We start from the raw sequence: 24,458 nt of genomic DNA on the forward strand, positions 1-24,458 counted from the left end.
TTTTACAGTGTATTGGAATTTTTTTTTTTTCATTTTTAAATAATTGATTGTTGGATTGTCTTACGATGGTTGAAACACCTATATTAGAGCTCCCAAAAGTGACTAGAGTTTGCTTCTTTTTTTTAATTTTGTTGGCTGGCACTTTTGTTTGATTTTTACTGTTAACAGATTTTTTAAAGTCATAACTAAACAAATAAAATATAATTCCGATTATTGTTAGTGCTACTCCGCACTCCAGTCCAGATGGTGGCGATATAACTGCTTCTGTGCGTCGTTTCTTGTGAAGTTGAAAGAGGAAGAAGGAGGGGAGGGAAGTAAAACCAAATATTTGTTGTTGGTGGATTAGCTGTTTATTTTAGCCGCACATAATTGTTAGTACAACATGGACATGACGAATCTTCAATCTCTAAGCGTCTTCCTTACGGAACGATTAACGTTGGCAGCTCAGGAAATTTTTAAGGCCGTGGAGGTCACAGTTTCAGAGTATCACGACGAAATCTCCCGCTCGAGACAAGAAAATGAACTTCTCAAGACGAGACTGTTGGAGGCGGGCATCGAGTTTTACTCCGGTGAGTGGGGGACGGGGCGAGTAACGACCCGTTCGGGGAGGTTCGGGTACATGTGACGGTATGAAACGTTGGCTGGCTGCGTACATTAATACACGGTGCCTAGCGGGGCCTGGGAGCCTCGCCGCGTAGCTAATGCGGCTAGACAAAAGGTGCCGATGGCTGGCGAGCGTGTTTCCTCCCGCGGAGTCCCGCTCGGCGTCTTCACGAACACGTTAGAGACTCTGAGCCCTTTAACGTGGTTATGTGCTGCTTTTGTTTTATTTTGTGTGTGTTGTTTTTAGACTGCCCTGGCGCGCCTGCCCTACACGAAGGAGCCGCCAGTGTTGGCCGGCAGCCTGGAGCGGAGCCGTGGGGAGAGGACGGCGCAGACATCCAGGTGAAGCTGGAGCTCAGCGCCACGAAAGACGAGCCCGCCGCTCCCGAGACGCACGGCCCCGCCGCCAAGGAGCCTCCGTCCCCGGGCCCGTGGCAGGAAGACGAGGCGCGAGTGGAGGAGGCGCTCCACACGCTGATGGCGGAGAGCGACGTCAGCACGCTGCTGCACGCCGCCCCGCTCGCGCAGGACGTAAAGGAAGAGCCCGAGGACGCGGCGGCTGATCTGAGAACGGCGGCGTGCAGCGGGCCGCAGCCAGGCGGCGCCACGTTTGATCAGGCCTGTGAGCTTGAGGACGGCTTGGAAGGCCATAGACTAACCTCGGCGCAAAAGGCTGCACGATCTAAGGCAAGTAAAGGGGTCAATGGCATGGGTTTTCTTTTTTTTTGTTTGTTTGTTTTGCGAGTGCATTTTTTCATTTTAATACAATAAATGAATTCATGGCATATTACTTCTACAAAAGCTATTTGAGTTTAATACAGATTTAGTATATTCAAGTAATACATATTCTTTAGTTTTGCTATCTCAAACCTCCAAGTTGTCTTGTGGTACAACCGTCCTTGCAAATGAACAAACCAAGAAAACTGTTAAGTGCTATTTTAATAATTCGTTCAAAAATAAATACTATGCCATGGTTCTGTGTACAACCTTTCAAATAAACCACTTTTAAAGGTACAATTAGCTTTAGTTTTAAAGCTGTTGAAGTAACAAACATTTTTGTCCAGCAATTTATGTTCTGAAACGTACAACTGTAAACATCTGACTTTTATTATGAAGTGAAGAGGTAATAACTGTAAATGTGAAATTGCATCATCAGGAGGATCCCATATGGCTTTTATGGCATAGTGAAAACGTTTACTTCCAAATATTGATGATAAAAAAGTGAGCAACTTTGAAATGTTAGGTAGGATAGTTCTCTTTTCATGTCAGGTGGTGCAACCAATGCTAAAAAAAAATCATAAAACCTACAAAATTATATGCAATTGCAAGGAACTGCCACTACATAAGTTATTTAAATCTCTAAAATTATCCTTTACATTTCTAGAATGTTTATTAGTTTATTCAAATGTTATACATTTTCAAACTTTTTTTGTAATTTTTAATAATCTTAGATGCCACTGTCAAGTAAAGAAAAAGCAGCACGATACAGGGAACGCATAAAAAATGATCCAGCTGCAAGAGAAGCATATCTTGCAAAAAGAAAAGAGAGGTAATACATCCCCATCAACTTTATGATGCCGGTCTGGATAACAGCTTATTTTAAAGTCATTACTTTTGTGCAGTAAGTCAGACCGTTTATTAGTTTATTATCATGTTTTATAGTTATCAGAGGAGGAAGAGAGAGGGAAAAATTGTGAAACGCTCCATTAGCCAGCTGTCCACAACAGACAAGGAGAAAGTGAGATACCAGTGGAAGTGCGACCAGAGGAAGTATAGAGAGCGGAAAAGGGCAATGGAGAAAACCTGGACCTTCACGTCTGACTCTGTGGGCGCAGCAGCCATAAGCCGTAGGGATCCCAGCAGAGCTTCAGCTGAACCCGATGCTGATGATGACCAGATGGTGTGAACGTACAGCAACCCAGAGCGTCCTCACACGTCCTGCTTGGGCAGTGAGGACGTCCCAAGTCTGGACTGACTAACTGTAGTGGAAAGGCCTTGAGAAAACTGCCAGTGTTCCTCAGCTGTTGTGCTCGAATCACGCATGTATCGTATCTGTGCAGAAACGCTACTACAAATTAGGCAGAAATTTCAACCCTCCCATGCGGAAAAGACTGTGACTTGGTTTCTATGGATAAAATAACCCCTGTCTCAGCTGCATAATGCCTACGTCCATTTAAAAAAGATAGAAGAAGATGGAAGATGTGAAAAACTGTTGAGCTTTTCCTTAATTGGATGTTGGACAGCTTGGCCAAAAGCACCACGTTACCTGGCCAAAGGGTGCAGGGCTTGAACAGGAGGTCTAAGAGAAGATGATCCTTCATGAGCATTTTTCAGATAATTTCTCCTGCAGACTTAATAGTGAGGTGTAGTCTCGTCATGATGAAGGTTAATAGTGAGGTGTAGTCTCGTCATGATGAAGGTTAATAGTGAGGTGTAGTCTCGTCATGATGGAGGTTAATAGTGAGGTGTAGTCTCGTCATGATGAAGGTTAATAGTGAGGTGTAGTCTCGTCATGATGAAGGTTAATAGTGAGGTGTAGTCTCGTCATGATGAAGGTTAATAGTGAGGTGTAGTCTCGTCATGATGAAGGTTAATAGTGAGGTGTAGTCTCGTCATGATGGAGGTTAATAGTGAGGTGTAGTCTCGTCATGATGAAGGTTAATAGTGAGGTGTAGTCTCGTCATGATGGAGGTTAATAGTGAGGTGTAGTCTCGTCATGATGGAGGTTAATAGTGAGGTGTAGTCTCGTCATGATGAAGGTTAATAGTGAGGTGTAGTCTCGTCATGATGAAGGTTAATAGTGAGGTGTAGTCTCGTCATGATGAAGGTTAATAGTGAGGTACAGTCTCGTCATGTTTGAGGCAAACACGTACATGGCAGCTGCATCTGTTTGGCGTGACGAGGGCTGCTAAGGAGTGTGACTGAGAATCCCACAACTGTACACGTGTTGAGTAATGGTCTAGTCACTATGCACCGTAAAAAAAAAAAACACACAAATTGTATTTGCTTAGGACCATCCACTTCCTCTCAGGCATCCAGCAGGTGACCCAGGGGCCTGTGTGAAGTCCCAGGGAAAAGACACCACTCGATGGAGCTGATGGTGCAGTCGAGCATTCTGCTGACTCTGCAGATGTCCAGACCCAGCAGATTTTTTTACAGCCAACTAACAAAGAGAAAATCTGTGCTCAAGTTCTTCTGGGTGACCGTGGAGGACAGTGAAAATGTTGATGAAGCAACTCCAGAGGTCGCACTCAGAGAAGATGGAACGTCTACCAATCCAAGAACATGTCTCACTGCTGCGGCAGACCATAAATCTGCCAAAGCCACAACACGACGGTCAACATGAACACGGCCAGTATCGAAGATGACCAAGAACTGAATGGGAGGCCCCTGGTTGTGCTATAGTGCGCCAGCCATTCATGGGGTTCACCAGGTGATGAGTTTGAAGCGAGCTGTATGCTGCAGATGGGAAGATAAAAAATATCTTCAATATCCACGTAACTAGAACTTCCTGTGCTCTAGAAATACAGGGGAGGCATCCAAGCGAATGCCTACAAAATAAGTATAAGCTCTATATCAGGGGTGTCCAGTTTTCATTGGCCCACAACAGATTATGAAAATACAATTGAATATGGCCTGCATAAGAAGCTTGAGCTCAACTCTGTTGCACGTCTCAGTCTCAACACTAGAAAGAGCCAGTCATGGGAACTGCTTCTCCACTAAACAAAAAAATTGTCACCAGAAATGGCAGCAATGGGGAAAAAAAATCTAAATATCAAGTGAATGTAGAAGATTTCAAACACAAGTATAAATGTTTGTCGGGATTATGAGAACAAACATCAATTTTACACATCTACGCCAGTCCCGAACGAGCACAAAGTCTAGCAAATGGCAGCTAGCCTGCAAGATCAACAATTTTTTTTGTTTGGTGGTCTGAGTACTTGAGTACTGAGGGCAGTTGAGGCAATGAACCATGAACATAGTGCGCTGTGCTTCTGGATCCTTGTCGAGCCAGTATCAGATTGTAGCTGCTGCTGTATTCTGTTCAAGCAACTAGTGTGTGCATAGGGTGTGTGAAATCTATCTTGTCTTCTTAGTAGTATTGGGTAGTTGAGACGATGGGTCATGGGCATAGTAGTAGGTATTATTAGATCATAGTCGTTGGTTAGTTAATACATCCTAGCCAAGTCTGTTGCATGACTTCGGATGTTGGGTGCAGGATTTTATCATCTTCCTGTATTATGTTACTTGCGTACTAACAAAATACAGGAAAACGGCAAGCTATGAAGTCGCTAAACTTGTAGCCCACCATGGCAAACCATTCTCAGATGGTTATTTGATAAAGCAGTGTCTCTTCAAAGTCACAGAAATAATGTACTCAGAAAAAGAGCAAGAGTTCACAACGTGCAGAACGTGAGCTTAGCAGCATTTTATATTTCACCAGGAGATGGCAGTAGACTCCAAAAAAAGCTATTTTATAATTCACCAGAAGATGGCAGTGTATACTATACTGTACTGTACTTTATTATACAATAGCGGCAGATGGCAGGGTATTCTATACTATACCCCCTCCTCCCGAAATGCTAGGCTGAATGGTTGGACATCCCTCCCTCTCCCCAGAATGCCAGGCTGAATGTTCGCCCCACCCACCCACCCATGTTCACCTCACCAAATCTGGCCCTCACTGCAAAAGTTTGGACACCCCTGCTCTATATCACAATGTTAAGTTCAATAACAAACTTTACATGCTAGTTTCAGTTACTCAACAGTAGTGTGAATTTTCATGGCTGCAGTATCAATGGTTACTTTATATTTTTCACAAAATATTTTATACTTCACATGTAGAAGCCACTGAAGGGGGCTCAGCAGTGGAAGACTGAAGATTTGCTCTCTACCAGTAAACTACCATTTCAAGTTTTTAAATATTTTATCAATCATGACTTTTTTAATCGCATTAATTTTCAAATCCACAGTCCATTCTAATCTACTACATCCCTGTGTATAAAACGTGATCTCATGATGAATCCTGCTTTTGATTAGTTTACTAATTTAACTTCAAAAACCTGTTGACAAACACTTTTTTAAAATAAAAATACAATTATTCAGAAAACGTCCTGCTATTACTAATGTTGACGGGTGGATTTACTGACAGTCTACCAGTTAAAACATCACTTTTAACCTCTTATTTATTGGTTTAATGAAGCCAATATTCAATGTGTTAATTTGTATGTCAGTCAAATTCAGTTTGTATGTCAGACAAAAAAACATGCCAAAGGTTTCACTTGGAGTTAATAGTACAATAGTAAACTCATTTGGTTGCACAACTTGACATTATTTGGATGGTGAAGTTAAGAATGTCACTGAACAAAGAATTAAAAATACATATGTTCTTTACACAAAGTTGCATGCTCAAAAAATGCATTACATCCATAAAAAAAGTAATATACTGTTTTAAAAGTTGAAACCCAGCTGCACTTGCAGGTGTTTATGGCAGTAATTCTAAAGCTGGCCCTCACTAAAACTCGTGTGCTTTAAATCAGGACATTGCAAATTAATCTGCGTACAGTAGCAAGATCAAAAAACTCTTGTGTGTAATCTGCAGAGTCCAACAGTCCAATTAAGCATCCAGCTACCAGGCATATCTCTAGAGGATTCACCTAGCAAACATCTCTAGAGCATTTTTGTCTGAAACATCAAAGTTGCATGGTAAAAAAATGAATACAATTTATTTTTAATTAAACAAATTGTCGCCTGCTTTGTTGGTAACACTGACGGGAAGTGAACAAGCTGTACCCGTGGGTCACTTTAAATCGGCCCCTTTTTTGGCATTTAGTCTTTCATTCGGTCGGTTGTTCCCCCTCAACCCGTTCCATCTCTGTTCAGTTTGCACACATGGTTGGCCTTGCTCGGTGGAGAGTAGTTCAGCACTGTCCTGTGGTCAGATGAGCGCGGTGTTCACTTGTCTCGAGTTCTTTCACTAGTAAAAAATATTAAATATGAAATTTTATTCCATTTAGTTAAATGTGAAAAATGCATCCAAGTTGTGAATTTGATCCTTTGCTTCCTGTCCACGGCTGTCAGGTGGTAATGCGGCACACGCACACTGTAGAGCTTCCGGCCACATGGTGCTCCTGCCGCTGTGCCCTGGCTCTGTGCAACCACTCTGTCATTGTGTTGCGTCAGGCGGGACGCTGCTCTCAGTTTAAAATCCCTGCAGTACCAGCAACCCAGGACTGGTCAGGGAAAACACGGCATAAACCCAGAAATCCGGTACGTTTGTGTATGGACCTTAAAGGTGTCATAAGTAATGTTTATTGCTAATGTATCCATTGATTTGCCTGGTCATGTGACTACAGTAGGCACCACAAATGTTGATTTAACCTTTACCGTAATGGCTGATTTTGTCTTTATTGTTCTTCATTATTGAAGAAGAGAGTGAGGCCAAACCCAGTGAATAAATCAGTGGTGCTATCAGTTAAACCTAAGCAGAAGACAATTTCTGAAATGCCCAGGTAAGGTCAGCAGCAAATCTTCATTTATTATATAAAACATGCTTACTAATTATAGATCTATATTCATAATGTGACCCATAATGTTTCTGTACATAGGAACACGCTCTACAAAGACATGAAAGATATCTCGATCTCTGATCTCCCGGTCCTTCAGCTGTCAGACATGTACAAAGATGTGTCCTCTGACAAAGCTCCTTTGATTGGTACCATGGGCATCCGTAACGAAGGCCCATGGGTAGAGTCTGCCTTCGGCAAGGTCCCCGTTGGAAGCGTGCTGTCCTATCAGCAGCCACTACTGTCGGGCAGCTGTCACGTGCTGTTCCCCGATGCCCCTCCCCCACCGGCGCTGCCGCTCGAGGGCTACCGGCTGACTCGCTCGAGCCCAGCGTGCGTACGCAATGATGCAGAGCGCGAGTTCCTGTGCTTGCTTGACACCACGTGGGAGGTGTCCCGTCAGACGGAACAGGACACCCGGGGTCGGCGTGGTGGGCCGCGGTGGGAGGAGCTGAGCCGACTCCGTCTCACGTCCTCCCGCGCCAGAGCCGTGTGCCGCGTGAGGGGAGACAGCAGTGCCCAGCTCCTGGCATGCAGGATCGAGCGTAGCGGCCGGCCCCCTACTGGCCGCGGCAGGAAGCTCTTGGCCACGGGCTCGCAGGTGCACCAGACAGCCGTGGAGGAGTACTGCCGCACGGCGCACGTGAACTACTCGCCCTGCGGCTTCGTCATCCACCCTGACGCCCCCTGGATGTGTGCGTCGCCGGACGGACTGGTATACGATCCCTCCGAAAGCCCCCCGTACGGCCTGGTTGAGGTGAAGTGCCCAAATGTGAAGAGCTTCTTGGACTGCTCCTATGTCAGACTTGACAAAGGCTGCCTGAGGTTACATAAGCAACATGCGTACTACTGGCAGATCCAGAGTCAGATGCTCATCACGGGACTCGAGTGGTGTGACTTTGTGGTATTTGCAAATGAGGACTTGCTGATTCAGCGGGTTTACAAAGACGATGAAGTGGTGGACACGATCAGGGACAGAAGCGAGCGCTTCTTTTTCTCTTTCTACATGCCAAGGTGTTTGAAGGCATGAGCAACCGAGACTGTTGGTTTGTTTCTGTTAATTGGAGGGTGTGTTCCATTCATGCATCGCTTTCAACTTTGTGGTTTTTTTAATGCATATATATATATGATGGTTTTACCTAGTTATATTTTTACTGTTATACAGAGTATAACACTTAACACTGATGTATTAACCTGATTTAATAAACCCTACAGAGTATAACACTGGTCCAGATTTTTGCTTTCTGTTCAGTTTTGTATGCTCTGCATTTCACAATCCCGTATCAGATCCTTCACCTCAGGGGGCTTAAAGCAGGCTGATGACCATGGTGCAAGAACACACAGACAATTGGTGCTTATTTGGCGCTTGCATTTCCCCTTGCAACGTTACTGAACCTCCTTTAATGCCAAGCGAATCATGTTTGATTCATGAGTTTCTGAGATCATCAGTGTGATAACTTTTTCCTCTAAAACCTGATGTATTAAACCCTACACGTTTCCTGCCACCTGGTGGACGACTTGTGTACTTAATGAACTAGCGAACCTTAAATTAAACATCCAAAATGGCTGTTGTCAAAAAGTGATTCACCTGTGGTTTTGCCTCAACATTTTTACCAATTTTGTAAAAGTTAAGGTAAGAAAAACACTCAAATACTTACAGATAGTTAAATATGAGATTTACTGGATTGATGCAACCAGTGGGGAACCGTCAGGGCCCTCTACGCCCTCTTAGAGGGCCTAAAATATTCTTAAAACATGAATATATATAATTTATCCAGTTTTTTAAATCTACTTACAGTTTGACATCTAAACAATTACAGAAGTATAAGCAAATAAATTATTCAACCGTGTCTATTCAATCTGTGTTGGAAGGTGAGGGGTTAAGTGGAAGCCTGTGAGCCTGTGTCTCCCCCTATCAGGACTGTGATGCCTGATGTTCGTTTACAGAGGGCCTGGCAGTTATAATTCAGTGCAATACCAGTTTCAAATTGACCAATCATATCTTCCCTCTTAGTGGGCGGGCTTAACTGTATGATAATTTCTGCCTGCTGTGGCGACACTAGCTGTCATTAGCGTACCACCGCTAGCTAGTTTCGATTCAGTCCTTTGATGCCCTCGTGCGCGTTGTTTACATATTCCGCTCCCGAGGAACACGGAGCTGTGAACCTTATTTTGTTGGAACCTTATTTTGCTTAAGAAGTTATCTAGTACAGATGTTATTGTTTATTTAGCATTTCTAAAGCTGTACTGTCGTCTTATCGTCTCAGTTATTTTATTTTATTTATTTTTTTTTTTTTGCAGTTAATTTTTTTGCACGTAATTCAAGGAAATTCTTAATTAATTAGGGGGGGAGCGGGCCCAGGTTTAATGGTCACGGTTCGCTACTGGATGCAACTTATATTAACTTAATATTTCATAATTTATTTAATTGTAAAATCGTGTTGAAATTGTGTATCAAATTATATACAGCAGGTATATAAGGTAATTGATCTGTAGCCATGCATTTCATGCATTATGCATTGTATAAAATGTTTTCAGAGTTTAGGGTTAACATTAATATGACTAAAGCTATGAAAATTTTCATAAGCCACCCAGTAGCCCACCTCCCTGCTGTGAAGTGATTAGCGGTTAGCGCCCTTTGTCTTGCTAATGACAAGATATGCAACCTGTGTGACAATGTCTAGCATTTGCTCTTTGATTTTCACTATAAACTGATTAATTCAGAGAATAAATAAACAATAATTTGTCTGGGTGTGTATTGTTTTAGATGGCAAAAACGCATAGTGTTGAAGATGTTCTGAAGACAATTTTGGATGGCAATTCAAGCGACCTGGAGGAGTTTGGGGAAGACTATAATGATGATGAGGAATGGACTCCTACTGCAATGTGTACAAAGCAATACTTGGATAGTAGTGATGAGGAAGACTTACAAGGTCAAAGTGTTGACCAGACAACAATTCACGACACCACAAATCAGTCAGCATGGGGGGCAAAGGTCAAAAGGAAAGAGTATCAGTGGAAAAAGAAACTATTTGAACCTCCAGCTGCTCAATTTTCTGAATGTTTTGAGGAAGACTCTGAAGACAGGCTTGACTGGACACCATACATGTATTTAAAAAAGTTTGTAACTGACGAAATGCTACAGGAAATTGCAGAACAAACAAACTTGTACAGTATATTGAAGCAAGGAAAGTCAGTAAACACAACTGCCAAAGAAATTGAGCAAATTCTGGGTATGTACATGCACATGGGGTTAGTACAGATGCCCAATGTACGAGCTTATTGGGAGACAGAGACAAAACACTCTTCAGTTTCTGACGTGATGTCTCGAGATCGATTCCTGAAATTGCTGACACTGATTCACTTTCAGGACAACCTCAGTGTGTCTGATGATGCAAGGAAAGATAAACTGTGGAAACTCAGGCCATGGTTACAAAAACTACGAGAACAGTTTCTTTGCGTACCTCCTGAAGAATGTCACACTGTTGATGAAATCATGGTGCCTTTCAAAGGTAAATCACATCTTCATGTCTGTATATCAGCAAAACCTCACAAGTGGGGGTTCAAGATGTGGGGACGTGCTGGACAAAGTGGCTTTCTGTACGACTTTGATGTTTGCCAAGGGGCTGAAAATCCAGAGCAAGTGAAATCTGATGTAGGTATTACTGGAGATGTTGTCCTGAAAATGACCTCAACCCTTCCAACAGGAAAAAATCACAAGGTCTTTGCAGACCAATATTTCACGTCAGTTCCATTGGTGGAACAATTGAAAGCAAGAGGAATCTTCTACATAGGCACGGTCCAAATGAACAGGGTAAAAGACTGCAACATGATTGATGAGAATGAATTGAAGACAAAGGGAAGAGGGTCTCTGGATTACAGAGTAAACCAGGAAAACACCATCATTGTAAGGTGGTGTGACAACAAAGCCATGAACCTACTTTCTTCTTTTGTCGGCATCGAACCACTGGGCTATGTGAAACGCTGGGATCGAAAATCCAAAACCCACATTATGGTTCCCAGGCCAGCCATTGTTGAATCATATAACAGGTTCATGGGAGGAGTGGACCTTCTTGACACGCTGTCTGCACTTTACAAGTTCAACTTCAGATCCAGAAGATGGTATATGTACATTTGGTGGCACACTGTCACAGTAGCAGTAATCAATGCATGGACCCTCTACAGAAGAGACCAGAAGAAACTGAAACCCATCCAGAAACCCATGGCCCTGCGAAGGTTTCAGGCTGCTGTTGGCACTTCTCTCACAAGTGCAGGAAAGGGCAAAGTCAAGTGTGGCAGACTACTATTGTCTCCAGAAGCAGGAGAAACGCCCCCCCCGCAAAAGGCCAACATCCAGTGTGCCTCCTGATGTGAGAAAGGACGGCTTTGGTCATTTCCCAACATGGGAAACCCGACAGAGATGCAAGCACTGCAGAGGCAATCACTTATCCCACGTCCAATGCTCGAAATGTAAGATCCATCTTTGCCTGAACAAAGACAGAAACTGTTTTGTTGCTCACCACAATGCAAATTAAGGTGGTTATGGACCAAACTAACTGAAGGGTTAATCTTCCAGCCTACCAGTCCCATTGGTGGTGATGTCAATGCTGCACACCTGAATTTTACTCAACCCCACAATTTATTTCAAGTTGTAGTGGAAATCCCAATGTTATGTTTTTTTTTCTGGAGATCCCAATTGTTTGAAATTACCAGAGTAAAAATGTAAAGGTGTAAAAAAGTGTAAATGGTAAAATAAATAGGGGTGACCTGTAATAATCGATGATTCGACTATAGCCCCTAGTCGACTATGAACGTCATAGTCGAATGTACCATTCTAACTGCATGGGGGTGCCCAAGGATGCAGCTAAGCATTAGTTGTTACATGAAATGTCTTTGTTTTCGTTATATATAGCCTTTTGTCAAATAAAATCATCCTAATTTCTGTTAATAAATATTTTTAAATGATGTTTGTGCATTAACAATAGGCATCTTCCTTACTACACATTAATAAATCACACCCTGCAGTTGCACAATCCAAACGAGCGGAGCTGAACACGCTACAGAATACGCAGCATCTGCCGAGATTATAATGGCTACTAAAAAACTTCAAAAGTATTTTGAAAAAGATAAAGATGAATCAAACAAAGTAAAGTGCAAGTTATGTCATCAACGTCTTTCATTTCGCACAACAACCAACATGAAATACCATTTAAAACGCGTAAGGCGAAAAAAACGTTTGTCGTTTCAGTCGTGTCGTGTCGTCTCGTCTCGTCGCGGTGCGTCTCGGCAAGTAGGCCTATAAACATTTTTTTGTTGTTTGCTTTTAAACCCCGTTACTTGAATCTTTCCTTATATTTTTTTGCTGTTGTGTGGCAATTTTTTTATATTTTCAGGCATATTTTATTTAAAATATTTTTGACGTTTTGCACAGTGCCTGTCCGACAGTTCGATATGCGCAATGCGCACTGATGGTTAATGTTCTCTAAAATTTCATTAAAAAAGTAAATAAATAAAAGCTGAATAAAGCCAACCTACCGTGTTTATTCATTTATCTGAGTGTTTTAGGTTTTTACTTTGAAGAGGAAAAAAGTCCTGAATGAGAACGGGATCCCGTTTAAGGTGCTCTAAATTAAAAAATAAACCAGATTCGACTATTAGTCGACTAAAAGGAACAGCTGACGAATGACATTCGACTATGAAAATCCTTAGTTGAATACACCCCTAAAAATAATATATGCTTTTGTTAAGTTTTTGTTTATTTAGGTTTTTACTTGCTGTAAGCAATAAAGTATCAAATGTATACTCGATTGTATCAAATATGATACAAAACAAAACTCATATATGCAGTGTTTTTACAGTTTTTAAAATTTCACAGAAGGTCAAATAAACACTCCTGTTTCAAAAAATTAGAATTTTCTTGTAATTATTTGGTGCTTTAGGCTTTAAAGGGTTAAATCAAGTTATTACCTTTTCACTTCTGTGATACTGTTGGTAATCTGCAAATTAATAGGAGAACAAATTAACAAATAGATGAAGCTGGACAGATGTTTTCATGGAAGATGTTTCAGTGCTGTTATCTTGCTGCCATTTGTGGAAAGTGTTGATCGTTGATTGTGATTTGGTTGTTTCCTTACCCTCTCTCTCCCTAACTCAGCTCCCGTTAACGAGTAGGCCAAGAGTCAGCCTGCATAAACGAGGTGTTAATTATGATCCGCTGGGGCAGGATAAAGAACTGGCCCAAAAGAGAGAGAGGTATGTTCTCCATATTGCTAACGCTAACCCTTTAACTGTCCACTCATTACACTGGTGTACACTGTTAGGTGTGAATAATGGATGAGTAAACCTGGATGTTGGGTGTGGACCGAACTGTCCATGATGGAGGAGGATGTGCTGAAGGAGACTTGATCACGTAAAGACAGGATTGACTGTGTCTTATATACATGTAGTTTGAATGTGTCAAATTTCCAGTGCATAGAACTCTGGGCCAGATGGTTTGTTGAGGGTTTACACTCTGTAGTGTACTAACCCCAGATCTGGAGAACCTCAGACGGCCTGCGCACGCAGACGGTTGCAGATGTGAGCAGTCAATCCAAAATAGATCAGATTATCTTACGTATTTTTCTTCAAAATCATTGATACCTTTTTTTCTTTGGTCTGGATACTCATTTGGTGCAACAATGAGTCGAGGTAACATGGAGTTGCCTAAGGACCGCTCCAAGATAATAAACTGGTTTGGTGTCCTCAGTTGAAACTGAAGAGTGCAGTAATGTGTTTATAATCTACATCAGTTATAATGCTTTAAAAAAGACAAATTTGTTTTAGTTACATTAATTTGCATATGAATGAGCATAGAGTTACTTTAATTTGCATTTGAGTTCTGCTTACATGTGATAATCAGCAGTAGTTGTTGCTGTTGTCAAATTTACATTTACATTACGTGCTGTAGGCTTCCATTCAGAAACATGTCCTTCGCCAGCAAATCGCATATTAATATTGCTCGGGTACAATAACGTCTCATCAAAGCATGTGCGCTGTTGGCTGCATTTTAAAGACCACGTTTACAAATGACGATAATAAAACACAGCTTTTTAAATGTAAACCTTTAGCATCGGCACAAATATGCCTGTGGCAGTGACAACACTGCACGGGGCGCAGGCCCGTTTATCTAACCACCATGCCAAGCAGAGCTGTCGACCAATCACAAGCAAAGCAGTCAGCCAATCATGGTATCAGCTGAAAGCGCATCTCTGACCTCCTTCCATCTACTTCAGACCACAGATGACGGAGGTAAGATGTGATTATAATCAATGTTATTCACTTTTCTGTGGGGGGGAAGAAAGTCCTGTGACTATAGTGTTGTGTGGGGACTGGGCTGCCTCTGCATGCACTCTTTAACTGCATCGTTTTGGTGTCTGAAGTGTACCTCTGTATATAGTCTGTATATGGTCTATTTACAGATCAACAGACACAGCCTCATATAAATGATCATTTTGATTGAGTGCAATTAAGAAAGAGGATTTGAAAAGGACTTTAAAATATGCAAATAATCATATCTGGAAGCACAACTGTGTAATTTGCATTCTCTGTATTTCATTTTTAGAATGTTTGATTATTATGTGAAGTCAGCATCATTGATCTTTTTCCCAATATGTTATGCCTTTCAGAACTGCCAGAATCACAAACACTTCCTGTTAGGAAGACAGGAAGCACAGGGGAAGTGGCGCATGCGCTGATGCTCAGTTTCATCCACACGGTGCCAGTTTCACTAGAACTCCAGGTATCACCAAAGGAATTCCAACACCACTTTGAGTTCATTAGTACATGTTAATTCCAGCAAATGTTAATGCTAAATATCGGCTGTTGTGTTAAGGCCACACTTAGGTCAGTCAAGAATGAAATATAATGGATGTGTATGTTGTTTGGTGTTTTACAACCCCAAGTAGCCCCATGCAGCAAGATACTTCCTTCATCCTGCTGTTCTAATGCCCCATGGAGGCAGTGGAATCCCAAACATTTGCTGCTTTCAGCTGAAGGATCTGTGCCAAAGAAAATACATGTGACTGTTTTGTTATTTTTTTGGAGTATGTTCCGAGTGTTGTGTTTTTAGTTTCAGTTTACTCTAAAGCAGCGAATGTGTATTGTTGATTTTTAAAAGTATAATGCATTATACATTTTTAATGACAAGAAGGCCATGCTATGTTCAAATGGGGAATCTTGCCATGATTATTTATTTTTTGTTCCCCATGTCTCAGGAATGAATCACCTGTGGGGTTATCTGGCACTAGAAAAGTGCCTTTGTCTAGGAGAGGGCAGGATGGGTAAGGCCTTTGTCCCTCCTGGAGTGGAGTTCAACACCACAGCGCCTGCTGCTGGCCGGCAGGTGGTAATGCAAGGATCATACATGAGTGAAAAACCAAGGAGAAACTCGCTTTATATATACACAGATCACAGATGGCAAAAATGACATGGATAATATTGCTAATTGTAACATAAGCTACCGGGCAGCTGAATGCAGTCAAGGGGTTTGATCCATGCGATTGTGCTGTCGGAGTCTCAGCACTGCTGTGACGTGACTGTAGCACCTGCATCTGCTTTTTACACTGTTGTGTTGTGGGTGCAGATGACACATGTTCTCTGTTTTCTTTATTTCAGTAAAATTTATGTTCTGCTCTTAAATGGTTTCATCATTTCATTCCATCACACTACATCTCTAGTTAGGGCTCGTTGCATTTGCAATGCATTTGGGGAAGGAAAAGTCCAAACTAACAGCAATCTTATAAAACTTTGTTTAAAGATGTTTATTACATTTAAAATATTGAGTGGCAGTTAAAGGGTTGTTTTTTTTTCTATTATTGTATCATGAATTTTAATTCATCATCAAACACAAATCAAAGTTTCACCGAATATCAATTTTAGATATCGTCTGAAAAGGGCTCGTGGACGAAGCAAACTACTAAAAGTGGGGAGAGACCGAAGAGCGGAGCAGAGTGCAGAGACGGCATTTAGGAGACGCAAAGAGATGTTCACGGACGTCATGCTGTTGGACGAAGCCCAAAGCCCTCCGTCGGGTAAGCAGGCACAGAGCCGCCACTTCTTTTTTTCTTTCAGCTGGCTATGAGCGCAGAGTGTAAACAACTGTTTGTCTGGCTTCTCTATAGGGTTCCCGTCCGGTCTAGGAGACCTGACTATGGAAATGAACGAGAACGGACAGGAACCCTCGGGAACGTGTCGCGGGGCCGACGATGACGGCATTTCCGGAGCAAACCTGTGCGTGGTGTGTGGAAGGACCTTTACCTCTCGTGGACTTCTGAAGATTCATCTGAGGGTTCACTCTGGAGAGAAACCATATCACTGCCGTTTTTGTGACAAGAACTTTAGGCAGTCCAGTCACCTCAACGTTCATGTTCGAATCCACACGGGCGAGAAACCCTACAGCTGCCCCACATGTGGGAAGAGGTTCAGTGACAGAAGTGCCCGGAACAGACACCTCAAGGTTCATCTGGAAAATGCTGAAGACAACCACTCCTAGAGGGTTTCAGGACCGCAGTATGAAGAGTGGTGAGGGATACGTGCGTGAACCATTTATCTCTGCTCTTTTATCTGCCGTTGTAGAGTTTTAGAGACGCACCTCTTCACTTCACGCGCTTTACGTGATGTACTTGTTTATCTTATTGCTGTGTTTTTAGTTCAGCTTTAGAGAGAAAGAGGTGGGGTGCAATTTGCCCTGCTTTATATTTAAAGGAAAGACTTGGACAATTAAGGTGTTTAAGATGTCATAAGGTGATTGATAGTGTTAAAAAAAAATTATATATATATATATATATATATATATATATATATATATATATATATATATATATATATATATATATAATTAGTTCATGAGTTAATAACCTCTGCCCTGTGCACTGTTCATAGTTTCACAATTGCAGAGTAGTGACAAACCAGCGCAATTAACTATGTCAATGGCTGAATGCAGTGAAGAGAAATGCAACCCGTCTCTGGCACCCTTGGAGACCATCAGATGTAGCACCTCTAACCCACCATCATCCTCTAAGATTTGCCAAAGCTTGGAACACGTGCATTTCTCTTGATCACTCTTGCCCATTGGAAACCAGATCCAGGAACATGAGGCTGACTAAGAAGGTTCAGACCAGCTCAGTTCAGATCCAGCATCTTGAAACAGGAGACAGGTTACACGGGTCATTTTCAGAGCTGAGCAGTGATCTGGATCTGACTACTGACATAGTGTGGAAAGATGGGTGTAACCCTGATTAGAGGCAATGTAATAATCAGTTACAGTAAGAATCAGTGTCTTATTATTTGTTAAACATAAGGCGTTTAAGAAGAAACAAATATTTTAGTCATGCAAGTTGGAGATGGTCAAGAATAGATGATAGAGGTTTGTGTAGTTCATGTGAAAACTTCTCAAGATATGCCATTTAATGTTTTGTCATTGTTCTTGTGAAATGTACGAAGTGTTTGACCAAGTAGAGTAACAGAGAAAAGTAGAGAGAAGAGCCCAAGATCCTCCTGTTAATTGCTTTGTCTAGTATAATTCCTGTTAATGTTCTCTTGAACCAAAACCAATAAAGCCACTATTTTTTATATAGTGTAATGCTGAGTTATCATTTACCAAAAGAGTTTTTTAGCCTACTGTGAATGGACAACTTTGTTTCAGATTTTTGGGCCATGCAAAGAACGGTATTTCATTAACTAGTATAATATGAATAGACAGAGTTGGGTCTGGTGGTGCTGGTCTCGTTGGTTGAAGGTCATCATTCACGGTGGTGTTCCAATGGTAAATGAAGTCTGGTGAGGCTTTGGATTCCTGTCATTTTCATTCTGATCTCATTCCAACAGCTTTAGTTCACGTTTTTGCATTGTTGGCTATTTTGGGATTAATACTTTGGCGTTGAGGGCAGCAAAGAGACTAAACGTGTCCGCCATACAATAAACACAAACAGGGTTTGAATTCCAAAATTCTCCCGCTCTGTTGGTTGTGGGCATGTTTATTTTTGGAGTTTGAATTTATATCACAAATTTTTTTCAATGAAATGACACTCAGCTGAGTGGTTTATACATGGACATGGAAACAAAAACAAATCAGGTTTTGTGGTTGCGTGTATTAAAATTCACATTAGTTGCCGTTTAAAAGATCTCGTTAGTTTATCGAAACAGGATGTGGCAAGGAAGGTGAATAGTTTATTAATTTGCTATTTACAAATAATAATAAGTAAACTGCAAACTTAATTTGAGTTGATTCATAACTTAATTTTTGATATCAAGAATTAAATTTTTCATGTAAGAATTCTATTCTTGATAACAAAAATGTCATTTTTACATGCATCACTTGGAGTTTGCAGGTAAACCCCTTCTTGTTAGATAATTCAGTTTTGATGTCATTCCGGTTGACACCAGTGACTCGAGGCTCTAGCTATGTGGGAGCTCTCCATGATGGACGTCTTTTCAGTCCTCCTTTGAAGGTAGCGCTGTACAGGGTGAGGTCTTGCTATGGTTACTATAGCGCTGGTTGAAAAAGGTGCTCTGTTCCTTGTGTCCGGTCCCTGTCAAACTTGTCAAAACAATTGTTTTAGCAGCCGTGCAGGTTGGGTATTTTTTTTGTTCCTTTAATCTTATGTCATCCAAGATGAGAATGTAGTTAAGTAAATTAAAAAGCAGAATAAAAGCTATGGATGAGTTTCAAATAGTTTCGACCATCGGCTTATTCTCCAGATTCTAGCATTGAGGCCCAACGCCGGCGTGCCATTGTAAAGCAGACTGCATGGTCGCGAGCCCTTGAGCTCCACCCTTCTCGGGTTGTGATCAGACTTCCTGTTGTAGTGAAATGTTTGGGTAAACACAGCCAGGTGCAGCGTTGGGGGGTGGGACAACTGATTTACTATTGTTAGCACTTCAGACAATCGCTTGCGGAGTTTTATTACCACAGATGTGTTTTTCAATAAAAGAAAATTAATCAAATTCTAGTTTTGCAACAATCTGCAATAAACAAAGGAAATTGTGCTGGAAGACCTTCAGTTTCTGTTTAATCTTGAAAAGTTCTCTCCTTCACAGAAAATCTTATTCCATTGACATACTCAGTGAATGCAGTAGGCCAGAGTATACATACAGATGTTCCTTTTTATAATTATCATTTTGAATTATTTGATATCACTATCAACATTGGAGTTGTCAGTGGCTGCCCCAGAGTGCAATTTGGTTGGGAAGGGTCATTTTTAAATATATTCAGATACAGAATACTGACCAACTTTACAGGAACATTTTTAATAGGTATTCAAGGGATTACCAATCCCTTGAATAATTTTACAGGGACATTTTTATTTAGCAGTAATCAGATTGTAACTTTAATATGGTAATTTGCCATATAAATGGTATTTATTACCATATTAAAGTTACAATCTGATTACTGCTAAATAGTTTTGGAACATTGGTTCGTCTCAGCTTCTGTTTTCTCTGTGACTCATGATCAGTTCAGTAGGTGTGTAATAACCATGGGGTTCCTTAGAAGCTCAGCTCTGCTGAGGAAGCTCTTGACTGCAGAATATCAAACCTCTGCAGTTCCGTCAAACTGGTACCTCACCAGTGGAAACAGCCCGAATAGGTGTGCAATGTCTTGGCATGGATGAGAACTTCTTTAAAACCGAAACAGGCCTGCATTGTTGGGATTTACTGATTAAAAACAATTCCCTCACAGGGGATTATGTAAGAAGGGAATGACAAAAATGTAACTGGTCCGGATTAAATTGTAATTCAACCCTATAGTACCAGGAATTCTGCATTTTTTGGTTTTCCGTTACTGAGTCTGTTGTTAATATTTGTGCGTTTCGGTGTTGTTACTGGCTATTTATACTGCTGCACAAATGAGTTTAAAAGAGTAATAAGCTGTTCCCAGTTATCATTCATCAGCTTATGAAACAGCCGTTATACTGACACCTAGTGGATGTTTCAGAGAGTATGTACTACATCTATTTTAAACGTTGCCCGCTCCTTGTGGGAGACCTATTCTATGGAGCATAAACTGGTTCATTTGAGGACTACAAATCAGTATGATTCTGCATCTCGTGATCTGCACTTCAAAGAAAAAAAATAAATTAAATAATCACTTGTTTGCTGCTTTTGGTGGTAAAAACGACCTATTGCACCTTTAAGTATGATCAAGCGACTACAAGTAGGCTAGTATTGGAGATTTGAGTTCAGTAACTTCATCACATTAATTTCTTGGGTGAATTAAGTTCATTACTTGAAACGGCTGCCCAAAAACAGGTGTATTTAAATTGCTAATTAAATGCTACTCATTTGCTGGTCTAGCTGGACGGAAACAGAATAGCATAGAGATGCAGCTTACACATTTCTGTTTGCATTGTATTCAGATGACATTCAGTGATGGTTTTCTCTGTGCTTATAGTCTCCTCTTTGCCCCGGGTGTTTTGGAAGAAGGAAGAACGAGGTCATTGCGCAAGTCCCCTCAAACCCCCCTCAAGGGTAACCGCTGTTGGATCGACAGCCGCCTTCACGGTCCGGCCAAAAATCAGTGCCTGGTGTGCGGAAAGAGGTTCCGCTCGTCCACAAACATGAAGGTTCACCAGAGGATTCATTCTGGAGAGAGACCGTTCCGCTGTCACTTCTGCGGGAACACGTTTAAGCAGAACGGGCACCTCCAAACCCACGTGAGAATCCACACGGGAGAGAAACCCTTCTTCTGTCCCAAGTGCGGGAGACGTTTCAAAGACCAGAGTGTGAAGAACAAGCACGTGAAAAGGTGCAAGGTGTAAATGAACCGGAATAAAAATACTTCACATTTTTTTCTTCTTTTCATTTCTTTGATTAGTCACTGACCCCAGTTTTCAGAATACATTTGTTTCCGTAGCACAAGGGGATAATTCGTCATTCTTAAAGTTTCTGTGTGTGACTATAGGAGACAGTAGGCTATATTGTGTGTAACGTACTCTTGTATGCAATGTAATGTGATGTAAGTGCATATTTCATTTTGTTGCTAAGCACATGGACTCTTGCAGTACAGGGGATATTGCCAAAGCTGATGTTTGTACTTTAGCGAAATAACTAACAGGTTGGTCATTTTGAAAGAAAAGTATGCAGTCAGAACAACACATGGTTAACGCTGAGAGAGACGACGTTCTGTTCATTCACCGTCTTGTTTTGTGATAAATTGCCCTGTTCAGTTTGTGCTTCCTTCACTTTTTGAAACGTCTCTCTAGGTTTACATTTGATCAGACCGTGTTCTAGTTTTAAATAAAGGGCTTATTTTATGTTTCTTTTATTGTGTAGAATATATTTATTTTTATATTTACCACTTTGAGTATAGATTGAATTGTGTAGATATTACAATATCAACAAAATGATCTCCCCCTCCATGTCAGTGTGGTGTGTCTGACATGAGCTAGCAGTGTGATGCAAGACTCACCAGGGGGCAGACGCATTCCACTGTTTATGTGCTTACGGACGGGACCTTCATCCCAACAAAATAAATAGTTTATTTGATTTACTTTAATTTTCTTAGGAGCAGATGGAGCATTTGAGCAATGGCAAGCTAATCCATAGCAGTCTTTGGAATGGCACTCAACAAGCTTAAGAATCGCCTCCCTCCAGATGGGCATTAATTATCTTGCCTTATTTTGAATCATACAATGGATATTTGTGATTTAATAAATTATAAATATAATATAAATATATAATGTATCTGGCTTCCCTCGATAACAGGATACTTGAAAGAAACCGGTGTCAATTTTTTTAATGTAAGCTGCAAATTAAACACTCAACTGGGTATGTGCGTGTTTTTACGTGTTCGTGCAGTATTGTGCAGTGGCCAGAGCAGTAATGTTCATTTTCACTGCAGCGGTTCTGTTCGTCGCGTGATCCCGGTAGCGGAGAGAGAACTCCCTAACGACGACCGGAACCGGAAGAGTCTCTGTGCGTGCACTCGTGGGTTTGGAAATTTGAAAAATGTTCGCTTTAAAGTTGCAGTGTTCGTTATTGTTACTAAAGCCTCGGTCAATAGAGTCCTCTAATTCATTTTCTCTCAGTTGCCATGATGTTGTTTCACGCACAGTACACTTTTAGGAAACCAAACAGCCAAACATTCTTAATTGCTGAAAGCCAAAGATTTCAGTTCTGTTATGTCGCTATCTGGAAGGTCAATCTAACCGTTTTTTTTTAACATAATATTTTTGTATATGTTTTAAGGAGTGAATAGCTTGACAACAGAACCTACCGAGTCTTAGAAACCCAATTCTCAGACAATTCTCTGGGTCAATATTTTGGTTCAACAGAACCAACAGCCCTTATTAATGCGTGGTTGGTGGCATGTTAAGAGTTTGTATGTTTTGGGAGGGTAGATCATTATTCTTCAAACACCTCCTTTATTGCAGAGATGACATGGACAAATGAGGATGGACTGGGTGTTTTGAAGGCCATTAAAAGCTTCAATATTGGCCAACATTTCCTTTCAGCACTTAAATCTGGCACTGATCTTGTGTTTACATTTACTGTTTTGCAGACGTGCTCATTCAAAGAGACCTACATATTTATCGACATCACAGTATGTGCGCGAACCCCAGATCGTGACATTACTACGAACATTCTCTACCAGGTCAATGACAAGAGCTTCTTTCATTATAACAAGTGTAGTCCGCAGTTATAGGGCGTATCTGACTGGAAGCACAATGGGAGAAAAACTTCAGTGAGAACAAAAGATGGCTCACTGTTCAAATGAAAAAATGATGAAATAATAATTAAATTTTATAGAGCCTGTTGTTCTTGGCCATGGAGTAACTAAAAAAAATTATCATGTCTTCATCTTTATTTTATGCCATGAAACCGGGGTCAGATTTTTCTCGTTGTCTTTAACCTTGCCAAATCACCCTTGCTCCAACTCCTTATTATGTAAAATAGTGTGTAATTGAAGGCAATTGGCTCCTCACACAGCTTAACTAAGAACATTTTGACTAAAGGAAATTCTAAGAACAAAGTTAAAATTTCAGTGTGGAAGTTTGGGGGTATATAAGGTCATAAGTGAAAAAAGCTTCAAGGTTTTAAATAAGCAGTTTGCACAGGACAGATGTGCAGAGCACATGCTGTGTGTGTGTGTGTGTGTGTCGCTTTCCCCGTTGACTAAACTGTCATGATAACCTGGTGTTAATTTGCTCTGTAAGGTGATAATGCTTTAATACTCTCACCTCACCTTTTTCTTCTCTCTACTTCTAATGGTCACTGGCCTCTGCTGCATCATGTTGGGTAATGCTGACTACTCTAAACAACCTTCCAAGTGATGTCACTGTCACCGACCCATCTCTGTTGTTGAGGTATAATGCATACTGGAACTGTAGTGTGTGATCATTGGTGTAAGGCGGTCATGATAGCTGTTACATCTGTTGTTTTCTCATCTTGGTGTTATCTGATAAAAACAGCCATGTTTAATATTGTCCAAATTTTATTGTTGGCCCATGCAAATGATGACATACATATTGTCACCAACTAGTAAGTGAGTTATCTCCCACCAAACAGGAAACAGGAAGTGTAATGTGGGTGGTGGGTAGATGTGACATGCTACATGGAGCTGGCACCTTCCTGACTGTCAACCCCCCCCCCCCCCCCCCCCACCCCCCGAACCAACCACTACACACAAAAGAGCTGTGTCCAAAAATTGCTTGATTTTCTCTTCCACTTTTCAATCATTTCTGTTCTGTAAGATCTTTGCAGAACTAAGAACTATAGTCTTTGACTGAGATGTTGTCAGACTTTAGTCTTTTCAGAGTAATTTCAAAGTCCTCTCATGCCTATGAACATTTATTATTTTTAAATTACTTTATTTACCTATCCTTAGTAGTCAACCGTCATCCACAAACTGAGAAGGATCAGACGTCATGCCTGTATTGACATTTTTCCTGTTCACAAGATTATAGATTCTAGGATGGACTGAATGTCATGGTATTGTGATCTGAATGTGGAGTGTTTTTCGATGCTTACCACCTCTAGGTGTTCAATACTCACAGTATATACATGTATGGTCTACGGCTACATGGGGCCTACAGTACTTTATCTGAATTAGAATGATTTGAGCATTAACAGTTGAACGGATGGTGTCGCAATGGACATTCCATTCAAGGATGATCATCTTGTGCTGTATATGTTCTGCAGTGATGCTGGCAATATAAACCGCACTGCTTTAGCACACCCTGTTTAGCCCTGCTGGGAAGGGTCGTTTTTGTTTTTTTCTCTGCAGAAAATAAATCTTTAGTTCGTAGAATAATG

The 24,458-nt window shown here is 41.2% G+C and overlaps 3 protein-coding genes across 3 annotated transcripts in view; 2 read left to right on the forward strand and 1 right to left on the reverse strand.

Moving 5' to 3' along the window:
* Positions 1 to 24,458, reverse strand: part of myog (myogenin) — a 39,996-nt gene that overhangs the window by 10,311 nt on the left and 5,227 nt on the right. The window lies entirely within an intron of this gene.
* Positions 274 to 8,391, forward strand: LOC143512923 (uncharacterized). Its single transcript, XM_077003739.1, has 5 exons — positions 274 to 569; positions 851 to 1,290; positions 6,685 to 6,873; positions 7,033 to 7,115; positions 7,212 to 8,391. Exons 1-5 carry the CDS (start codon positions 383 to 385, stop codon positions 8,197 to 8,199), a joined length of 1,887 nt encoding a protein of 628 aa, XP_076859854.1. The 5' UTR covers positions 274 to 382; the 3' UTR covers positions 8,200 to 8,391.
* Positions 14,429 to 16,973, forward strand: LOC143512931 (uncharacterized). Its single transcript, XM_077003751.1, has 3 exons — positions 14,429 to 15,487; positions 16,086 to 16,237; positions 16,328 to 16,973. Exons 2-3 carry the CDS (start codon positions 16,189 to 16,191, stop codon positions 16,696 to 16,698), a joined length of 420 nt encoding a protein of 139 aa, XP_076859866.1. The 5' UTR covers positions 14,429 to 15,487; positions 16,086 to 16,188; the 3' UTR covers positions 16,699 to 16,973.

This window comes from Brachyhypopomus gauderio, chromosome 1 (assembly GCF_052324685.1).
Source record: "Brachyhypopomus gauderio isolate BG-103 chromosome 1, BGAUD_0.2, whole genome shotgun sequence".
In the NCBI taxonomy this organism is placed as follows: Eukaryota; Metazoa; Chordata; class Actinopteri; order Gymnotiformes; family Hypopomidae; genus Brachyhypopomus; species Brachyhypopomus gauderio.